This window comes from Rhinichthys klamathensis, unplaced genomic scaffold, assembly GCF_029890125.1.
Source record: "Rhinichthys klamathensis goyatoka isolate OS25496 unplaced genomic scaffold, OSU_Roscu_1.1 h1tg000222l_1, whole genome shotgun sequence".
Taxonomy (NCBI): Eukaryota; Metazoa; Chordata; class Actinopteri; order Cypriniformes; family Leuciscidae; genus Rhinichthys; species Rhinichthys klamathensis.
The window spans coordinates 997,920-1,009,044 of NW_026606746.1; the positions used below are offsets into that span (position 1 = coordinate 997,920).

Sequence of the window (11,125 nt, forward strand, 5' to 3'; positions counted from 1 at the left end):
AACTGCTCACTATTTATATATTATATTAATATTTATTAAGGACCCATATATAAAGCTGCCTGTGATTGAGAGATGAACATGAAATCTGAAACTGATGAACATTGTTTTGATGCAACTGTTTTTGCCTGTCAAAATAAACTTTCTAGACAAAAATTATTTTAAACTAAATTCATCAGAATATATATACTATATACTGTATATATATATTTCAAACTTGCTAGTCAATTTCCAATGTATCAAACTATTTTTTTTCCTATGGCTAAAGGTTAGCTCATCTATTACACAAACATTTTTATTACAGTGGTTGAACTAATAGTCATAGTTCCTGCATTTAGATACAAATCTTACAAAACTTAATATTAAACATGTGCATGGGAACACAATTTCTTTGTAAGTTCAAATAATTTGAAAGTTCACTGTTAGAGAGAATCCTATCAAAGGACACTATTAATATTTTTCCAACAATGGACTAACATTTAATAGTATACATTTCACTGCTGTCCTGAAGATTGTAATAATGTATCTAGTTTGTTCAGTCCACTCAAGAACATTTCTTTTTTTGTTTGTTTAAATAAAAATATTATTTGTTGTATTTAATTATTTTTAATTAGTAATTTATTTAATTAAATAATTATTTAAAAGATATAAATAATAGGGTACATTAAATAAAATCTAAAAATATAAATCCTTCTTAAGTCACCATCTGCATCTTGACAGTTTTCAAGTAGGCTACATACTTGAAAAGCTCTTAGCACTAAAATACATGCTTTCCTCTTTCTCACGCTGCATATAATCATTTTCTTAAAAATAAATTTACCAGATAAATGAAACATGGAAATTAGTCATTATCATATTCGTATATCAAAGTACCATGGGTTTAAGACTGATTTATGATAGATGTTATATATCTTTTGTGAGCAAATATGGGATAATAATTTTTTTTATATAGTTTTCCCCCCCATATTTTTTTATTAAAACGTAGGCCTAAACTGCTCACGTACTCCTCAAAAAGCTCATCCTATCCCCTAACATGACACTGTCACAATTTAATGTCAGCTAGTCATCGTTTAGAATTACGTCATCATTATCATTACTAGACACATGATAAGTGGTAAGGGGATCATACCTGTGCAGTGCGACTGCTCTCTCTCTCTCTCTCTCTCTCTCTCTCTCTCTCTCTCTCTCTCTCTCTCTCTCTCTCTCTCGTCGCCTCAGTGTCTCCCTCGCTCACTTTCCCCTCGCGCACAGGTCCAGTTCAGTCACTCTCTCTCTCACACACACAAACCTTACTACGGTCCGGTGTCAGAAGTAACACCACTGATCTCCGTGCGGGACGCCGTTAAGAGCAGATGGAGACACTTCAAACGGCCGTCGCGAGCAGAGAGGACACCGGACCGTTGAAAAAGCCGCTGGCAGACACGAAAGAACACTCCAACAGTGGCTATCACAGCGAAACAAATTATGTAGACCTGGGCAATCCACCGGACATGAAGTCAGACAGCACAAAGACTGTAAAAGTCACTTTCACAGGTGAAGGGAACCAGCTGGCAATATTTAAATGTAAAGGCGATGCATCCATCTCCGGGATTAAGAGTCCTGGGGAGCGAGAGGAGAATGAAAATGCAGACAAAAGTTTATCGAAAGAATGTCACGAGGGAAAGTGCCATTCTGAGAGACTTTATGAAGAGCGCGTTCCGTTAATAAATGATTATGTGGACGCGGGGTCGGATGTAAAGACCGAAGATTCAAAATCGGCGTCGTTTGAAACGGAGGAGTTGCAATACACCGACATGTACTTGAACAGTCGCTGCGAATCAAAAGACAGCACGAGCGCAGCAGATGTAGAGGCACACTTTATAACGACGCACGAGATCCAGCTAACGGAGTTAGATCACGATGTGGATTACGAGTTTGGTCGCGGATCCTGCTTGGATTTCGAGGATGATAATCTGGTATATTCATTTGTTGACTACGCATCATTTGAAAGTGACGAGACGACCCTCGGTAGAATCCAAAGCAAGTCCAAGAGCAATAAAGTTCCGCCGACTTCACGCGCGGCGAAGCTTTCCGCCACAGGTGCTCTGGTCAGCACCGAAAGTGAACTTTGCGAATCCGATAAATGTGCCAGCTCGGATGAAGGCGGCGGCGGACAGCTTGGAAATTCGTCGGGACATATTCACCTGTCAATCAAAACGTCTTCGCGCGCGATCAACGACCCTGCCAGTGTTTTAGGTCAGAGGAATGTCCGCTTTCACAGCAGACGTGCAGGTGAGCGGAGTCATTATTCATTCAGAAGCTCTGACTCCAAAAGCGAGACCCTGTTTGACCGCTACTTTATCCCGCCCCCGGGTCGCCAGCACCTCGCGAGCAAACAGAGAGGGAAAGACATCAACGAATATTCCAGTGGGGCGTCCAGTTCCGTCAGCGAACTGGATGACGCTGATAAAGAGGTGCGTAATCTCACCGCGCGTTCCTTCCGGAGTTTGGCTTGTCCTTACTTTGATGCCATAAACTTTAGCAGCTCGAGTGAGTCCTCAATGTCAGAACACGGACTGAGCATTAACAAATGGTCCGCTTTCGTCGACTTAAATTACGGCAATTTGACACGTGAGGCGCACAAGAACTCTACGCCTATTTTTGAGGCAAATAAAAGCGCCGAGTGTACAACAGTAAAAGACGTGTTTCAAACAAATACGCATAGTCCTCAAACTAAAATAGTGTCGCTGAAAAATAACTTGAACTCTCAGCAGGCGTCTAAGAAACTAGAGATACGAAGCAAACCTGGTGAAACCATCACACTGACTGAAACCTTGAACTTCGGCTGTAACGTCGGATCAGGAATACCTGCGCGCGAGAGGCGCGCGAAACGCGCGATGAATGCCATGATGTCACGTTCCACAGCTGATGTTACGTGCACCACGCCAACCAGGGAGGAGTGTGAAGCAGAAAGTCCACTCGGTGAAACCTTGGAAGATGCCCACAAGAAAGCCATCTTCGCCTCTAGTATTTTGAAAAATGTCATTTCCAAGAAAATGCAGTTTGAGCAAGAGCGTAAAATGGAAAGAGGTGAAATAAGCGATACGTATCCTGTGTCATCAGTGAGCCCTCACTCTAAAGATGGTAAAGAGACTGTACAAAGACAGACTTCAGAAACTGCATCAGGACACTCTCAAGAGGAACTCGGGGATGCAACAGACCAGCCACAAGAGAACCCGAGTTTCCATGCTGCTGAAATCACTGAGTCACCCTGTGACCCAGAAATTACCTCTAAATTAGACCCTAGCGAACCACTAAAGACTCCTTTGACCCTCAGCCAAAAAAGTGCTTTCAAATCCTGGAAAGATGGAGAGCAGGAAGCACAAGGAGATGGAGAATCTCAGTGTGCACTGGAGGAGGAGGAGGAGACGCTGCTAGACACCTCAATTAGACCTATGATGGAAAGCAGGGAAAGTGTTGAGGGCGAGAGTAGTAAGATGATTAAGATGTCTCACTTGTATGTCCCTAGCTCGCAGCTTATGCCTAAGGGAAAGGAAGCTGTTGGGCTTTCATTACATAATCTGAAAGTGACTGGAGATCTTGGAGAGTCAGATGGGGGAGGGTGTGGAAAACTGAGCTCTGGCCCTTGCTCAGCGGACACAGACCAAACCACACAGTGTCAAAAAGTGCCCGAAATCAAAATACACCTTCGAAGTGTCAAAGAAAACAAAAGCGATCAGTTTAATATCACCAGTTTGTTAACACCTAATATCCATCACAATGCCAGCACTAAAAAGGCGACAAGCGAATCTAAAAGCCATTTGTTGACTATATCAGACAGAGTACCGCATTTTATGGTAAGGGATATTAGAGATAGTAAATGTAAGTTCCAGACTCCTATTCATCAGGTTAGGGACGTGCGCAAATTGGTAAAAAGCTCATATCGGTTTGTAGCAATAGAAAATGCTTGCGCTTCTTCAGGGACGGCATCCACAGCATTACGAGAGGAGAGCAAACCTGTTAATAGGGGACCTGACAAAAAAACATTTCCTACACCAATGGTAATAAAATGCCAGTCTGTGAACACAAACAATGCCACAAAACCCTCCGAGCCTGTTAACATGGGCGAGAGTGTGGCTGAAACATCAAGATTATCCCTAAATCTCTCCTCTGAGTGGGCTGCTAAAAGTGCCTTACCCAGAGTGCCATGCGCTAAGCAGCCTCTCACTGAACAGCCAGAGTTTAGCTTAAAAATCGACGCTAAAGCGGCAAAACAAAAATCAGAAAAAGCCACAGACAGCAGCGAGAAGAAACCAGAGTCGAAGGTTTCAAATCAAATAGCGCTTGAAAAGTTAAAGGCAGCTGTGAAAACTATGGAGCAACTATATGTTTTCGATAGGAACGAATGGAAGCGCAAAACGCAAGCGCCGCGACCAATCACAGACAGCCACGTGCTGTCGCTCATCACACGAGAGGAGCAAGGAGTCACGACCAAAACGGACTTTGAGAACGAATTTGGGAAAGCGGACACTAGCAACCAGCTGCGCGCTGAAAAGTTGACCACCGGCACTCGAGGTTGCGTTGATGAGGATAAAGTATGTATGCTAACAAGTTCTCAAGGTCAGGAACACACGGCTAAATCAGTAGCCCAAAGGACAGAGTGTTTCAGTGACAAGTGCGTATTTAATCTAGGCAGTAACCTCAAAGCACCTAACCGTATAAACACCGTGAATGATAGCGCTCAACAAATGTTTTCTAGTAGAAACTATACATTTAAATCTCATAAAGCACCTTTGTCGGTGAAAATCCGTCCTTCTAAATCAAAAAGTGAGGAAAAGCACCAGAAAGAGCACCAGCAGCCAGACTCTGACAATTACTTAACAATCCCTGTTAAAGCTCACGCTTCCGATTCAAAACCCTCACACGCATCCGGCTCCACCCAGTCTCACCCAAAACCTTCCCATCAGCCCCTGCAACGCTCACCTATTGTAATGGAGTCTTGGTCCCCTGAAAGTCCGACGGCCATGATTTATCACCACGCCGTGCCCCTGCCGGCTGTACCTGCCGCTCCACCCCAGCTACTCTGCCTCACACCCCCCGCAGACCTCTCACCTCCTCACATCCAGCGCAAGCTGCTGCTGGACCCCACCACAGGTCAGTACTACTTAGTGGACACGCCTGTGCCCATGCAGCCAGCCGCCCAGCGGTTTTACCATCCTGAGAGTGGACAGTACTTGGACATTCCTTTATCACTCACGCCAGTGCCTGTGTCAGTCTCGCCGGTCGCCCTCGGTCCTGCGGCAGCCTATCCCCCCACATACTTGGTCTACCCCTCGACCCTGCTGCCGCCCCACCCGCACCCGGCCCCTCAGTCCCGCTCGTCCACCTGCTCAGAGGCCGAGGATGCGGTCGAGACGGGCAGCATGTATCTGGTACCTCCAGGCACCGCAGTACCCAGCAGTGCCAGCAAACCTGTCATCAGTATTACATCACAGCAAGGTGCCCGTATTGTTGCTCCTCCCTCCTTTGACGGCACAACCATGAGCTTTGTGGTGGAGCATCGATAACGGAAGGTAAGCAACCACTGCATGGCTGTGTGTGTGTGTGTGTGTGTGTGTGTGTGTGTGTGTGTGTGTGTGTGCGCGCACAGTAAAAAAATGTATGAATGTCAATATCAAATAAAGTAACACTTCTTTAAAAGAAATAAAGCTTACCCAAAAAGTCTAAAATTATAAAGTAATCAATTTGATGTTGAAAATTAAGACAAAACGTAGCAAAGCTTTTTACAAAAATAAATACAAAAAGTATTTGGACTCTTTCTTAAACGTAATTAATGTGATGACCTACACCATGGGCACTGACTTCATTTAGTAAAAAATAAATGTGATTCTAAAATGCAGTTTTATATTTTGTTGCACTTTAATTCATACATTTTCAAGTGTGGTGTAGACTAATTCTTTTAGAAATCAATGAATCCCAACCAACCCAACTGTGATTGTTATATACAGGTGAAACTCGAAAAATTTGAATATCGTGCAAAAGTTCGTTTATTTCAGTAATTCAACTTAAAAGGTGAAACTAATATATTATATAGACTCATTACATTCAAAGTGAGATATTTCAAGCCTTTATTTGATATAATTTTAATGATTATGGCTTACAGCTTATAAAAAACACCAAATTCAAAATCTCAGAAAATTAGAATATTACATGAAATCAATTTAAAAAAAGGATTTTAAATACAGAAATGTCGGCCCTCTGAAAAGAATAATCATGCATATGTACTCAGTACTTGGTTTGGGCCTCTTTTGCATGAATTACTGCCTCAATGCGGCGTGGCATGGATGCGATCAGCCTGTGGCACTGCGGAGGTGTTATGGAAGACCAGGATGCTTCAATAGCGGCCTTCAGCTCTTCTGCATTGTTCTGTCTCATGTCTCTCATCTTTCTCTTGGCAATGATGCCCCATAGATTCTCTATGGGGTTCAGGTCAGGCGAGTTTGCTGGCCAATCAAGCACAGTAATCCCATGGTCACTGAACCAGGTTTTGGTACTTTTGGCAGTGTGGGCAGGTGCCAAGTCCTGCTGGAAAATGAAGTCAGCATCTCCATAAAGCTTGTCTGCTGAAGGAAGCATGAAGTGCTCTAAAAGATGGCTGCGTTGACTCTGGACTTAATAAAGCACAGTGGACCAACACCAGCCGATGACATGGCTCTCCAAACCAACACAGACTTGTGGAAACTTCACACTGGACTTCAAGCATCTTGGATTGTGTGCCTCTCCATTCTTCCTCCAGACTCTGGGACCTTGGTTTCCAAATGAGATGCAAAATTTGCTCTCATCAGAAAAGAGGACTTTGGACCACTGACCAACAGACCAGTTCTTTTTTTCTTTAGCCCAGGTAAGACCTTTTGTTGTTCAGGAGAGGCTTGACAAGAGGAATACGACATTTGAAGCCCATGTCCAGGACCCGTCTGTGTGTGGTGGCTCTTGATGCAGTAACTCCAGCCCTAGCCCACTCCTTGTGAAGCTCCCCCACACATTTGAATGGCCTTTTCCTGACAATCCTCTCCAGGCTGCGGTCATCCCTGCTGCTTGTGCACCTTTTTCTTCCACACTTTTCCCTTCCACTTAACTTTCAATTAATGTGCCTTAATACAGCACTTTGAGAACATCCAACTTCTTTTACAATTACCTTTTGAGGCTTTCCCTCCTTGTGAAGGGTGTTAATGATGGTTTTCTACACAATTGTCAGGTCAGCAGTCTTCCCCATGATTGTGAATTCCACTGAACCAGACTGAGAGACCAATTAATGGCTCAGGAACCAGACTGAGAGACCAATTAATGGCTCAGTAACCATTTGCAGGTGTTTTGGATTAATTAGCTGATTAGTGTGACAGTTTGAGCCTACAATAGTGAACCTTTTCACAATATTCAAATTTTATGAGATTTAGAATTTGGGGTATTCATAAGCTGTAAGCCATAATCATCAAAATTATAACAAATAAAGGCTTGAAATATCTCACTTTGCATGTAATGAGTCTATATAATATATTAGTTTTACCTTTCAAGTTGAATTACTGAAATAAATGAACTTTTGCACGATATTCAAATTTTTCGAGTTTCACCTGTATACTGTATGCACACACACACACACACACACACACACACACACACACATGCTTCTGGGCAACAACGAAAAAAAAGGGCCATGCCAAAAATGGCAAAATATTTAGCGGCCTTTTAATGGTCTTAACCATTTTAATCACAAATCAGTCAGGAAAATATCAATAATTTAACAGATACTGTAAATAACTGTAAGTAACAGCACAGAATAGCCTTCCCCTTTTTACAGGAAGAAGACTCAGTGTTGTTCCATTCAATGTTAATGTCTTCAAACAGTTCATGATTAGTGGAATCGGACAAATGTCTCCCAGTTGGTTTGAGTTTAATGTGAGACCAAATATTCACTATAGGGTTCAAATATGGACTCTGACCTGGCCAAAACATGAGCCTGATTGTTCTCAAGACTATTCTTGTCTTTGCAATTTGGGTAGGAGCATTGTCTTGTTGAAAAATATAATTTTGACCCATACAATGTATTGTTGCCTATTGCCACAAATATACCCGTGCTACTTGTGACTGGTTTTGTGATCCAGGGTCACAATATATTTAGGGCTACAGTATATGGACAGATAAAAATGATATGTACAGCAATATTGTGTAAAAAAGTGAATGTGAAGGAAATGAATGAATTTTACTTAATGCATGTGCATGAGTATTAATGAAAAGTTGAGCCTTGTTGGATGTTTTTTTTTTTCAGGTTCAGGTTTCTCTGTTTTTAATGATTTTTCAGTGTGTCTGTGAGATTTATTGACATTTGCATTATCACTAGTAACACATTCGATTGGATTTTTCCACTTGAATCAAAGCAGCTTGACAAAGGATAGTACAAGTTAGCAAAATAAAGGCAAGTGAATAACTTGTTTAGGTAAGATACGGAAGAAATATTGAGAGGAACCAAAACTCATGACTTTTACATTAACTTGATTTTGCAAATGACAATCTGTCAGTGTTGACGTCATTTAAAAAAAAGATTTTTCTAAGGTTTTTTAATGATGCACATCGCCAAAATCATAGAAATACCAAACACTGGCAACTATTGCTGGCACTTGACAGTATGCATGTGTGAGTGTGAGCTGGAGCGTGTGTAGCTGCATGTCTGTGTGTGTGGAAAGGTCAGCGGGCGAGTAAAGTATTTGTTGTGCTGAGGCAGTAGGACGACAGCTGCTGGGGCCGATCAGAGGGCCTACTCGCTGCTGCAGGGTCAAACCTTTTTATAGAGAGAGACAGAGTTATAGAGGGACCCGCGTATGTGAACTTTTCAGATTCTACAGTTTGCTGCATTACTGGCTGCAACGATGAAAGCAATACGTTCATTGACTACATATTGGACATCTATTATTTTCATTCAGAATTTCTCTCTTTTGTTTTGTGGCATTCTATTTGCATTATGCTGCATGGTGTACAGTAGTATACAGTATATAAAATGTGATGATAGCATTTCATCTATGGGTGTTTCTTCAATTATGAACACCTTTGTGTCTAAGGGGTTGCTTTAAAAAAATCATTTTAATCACAACTAACAAGTTTTTTCCTTTTTTTTCTGGATGACATTTCTTTAAAATAGAAAAATCAAAGTAAATATCATTTGTGAAAGGATCTAGCTGTAATTTTGTCAAATTATCCAAAAAAGGGAAACTATTATTTAACTTTCTAGGATACATACAATTCTAGCTAATAAATCAGCCTATAAGAAAGAGTGTTTTTATTGGATAAAAAAATAAACATCACAGGTGCTTTTAAATGCAATATAAAATGCATTTAAATTATATGATCACTATTATATGATTGTCTTATAATAGTTAACATGGAAAAACTGGTTTGCTTTAGTGCAGAATACTGGTGAAAATCAAGTGTGTCAAAATGAAAGTGAGCCAATAAGTGATCTTCTACTCCCCTCTGCTGGCCACTCTACTTATTAATAGTGTTTTCACAAGTGCTTTTGCATTCATATGTAGACATATGCTTACACACAAATGTAACAAATGTTGTTGTTGTTGTTTTCAATGCTATTGAGATGTGTCATTATGAAAATTAATGGTCTATAAGCATTTCTCTTTAGATTTACATTTGTTGGTTAAAAAACCTCCCGATACAATTCTAAATGTATGAATTCAGAAAGTATGTCCACTGTTAGACATTGTTAGCAAATTAAATTTAATAAGAATAGTTTTAATTTATTTGATAAAACTCCACTGGACCGAAAGTGTGCTCAGTTAAAGAAACGCTTACATGTGTGTAAGCTATTTAATTATTCATTGATATTTATTGTTTCATTGATTCGTCTGTTCTCTTCTTTTCCTTCTCAGGATGGTCTTTGTCTGTCGGAGTTTGTCCTCCTCCCACTTCATCAAAAAGAATTCCTTAGAAATGTTTCACAGTTTCCCACGTCTTCATCAATTCCCGGTGTTGCCTCCTGATCTGTGACTTTTGTAACGTTCAAAAGCTAAAGATGAAACATTTTGAAGCAGTTTTTACAAACTTATGTAACATTTGCTGTAGTCTGTAGACTTTTTGAGGCAACAATTGTTTTTGCCCATCCAGCCTTCTTGAAGCGCCGCATACCCGTAATAAGGGAAGATGTTGCTTTTTCATTTTATTGTATAAAGTGTTTGTATTTTTATATTTTTATGGACTCCTTTTTACCTACCTGTAGTAGGTAGTAGCAAGTTCTGATTGAGTAAAGCATGGCTTGTGTGAAAGAGAGAGAAACAGAGATCGAGAAAGAGAAACGTAGTGTGTGGTGTCCGTATTGTGTGTGTGTGAGAGAGAGAGAGACGGAACAAACAGTGTGTCTGTTTCCTCTTACTGTGATGAGAATTATGGTTATAGCAATGGATCATTGGAGGGTTCTGTATACTGTCAATGTATGATAATCATGCTGTTATAATCAAACTGAAAACTTTGTACTTTTAAAAACTAATTCACTATTGTCTCAATTACCTCAGTTTGCAGTTCAGGCATGTCGCTATCTCATGGTATTTTGCCTCCACAGTATTATACTTCTTTTACTTTTGTTCTGTTTTACCCTTCTTTTCCATCATCTGTCCTACCTGTTCATTTTCTTTTTGTCTATTTTGTTACATTGATCATGTATTAAAGGTATATGGATCTGCTGGACAATCTATGTACCAATTTTAGAAGGAGCGCATTGTTATTTTTGTCAGTGTTAAATATCTTTATTAATGTGATATTTAAATTAATTCCATAAAGATGATGACGCTTGGTTTAAATTTAATATAATAATCGAAAATATAAACTAAACATTCTGTTACATCATGAGAGTTGCTACCACTTAAAAACATTTATCTTTATAAAATTATAGAGAAGTATTAATAAGTCTATTATTAAATCAGAACACAAATAAGGACACATGCTTAATAAATTATAATACTTATTTGATATACTAAGTCATTTTGGTACTTATTTATGATACATTCTTGTGCTGAAGAGTATTTTGAAAGTTTTTCTGAGAAAAGTAAGTATTTTAATGGCTCTTCATTTAGTGGAACATGTAAGTCATTTC

General features: G+C 40.2%; 1 protein-coding gene across 1 annotated transcript; it reads left to right on the forward strand.

Moving 5' to 3' along the window:
* The first annotated feature begins 1,173 nt into the window (after positions 1-1,173).
* Positions 1,174-10,722, forward strand: LOC130097644 (uncharacterized protein C4orf54-like). Its single transcript, XM_056264579.1, has 2 exons — positions 1,174-5,549; positions 9,909-10,722. The coding sequence occupies exon 1, from the start codon at positions 1,350-1,352 to the stop codon at positions 5,541-5,543; it is 4,194 nt and encodes a 1,397-aa protein (XP_056120554.1). The 5' UTR covers positions 1,174-1,349; the 3' UTR covers positions 5,544-5,549; positions 9,909-10,722.
* The last annotated feature ends 403 nt before the right edge of the window (positions 10,723-11,125 follow it).

Bases quoted from the DNA above. Each gene is read 5' to 3' on its own strand.
- LOC130097644 (XM_056264579.1), top strand. From the start codon at position 1,350: ATGGAGACACTTCAAACGGCCGTCGCGAGCAGAGAGGACACCGGACCG.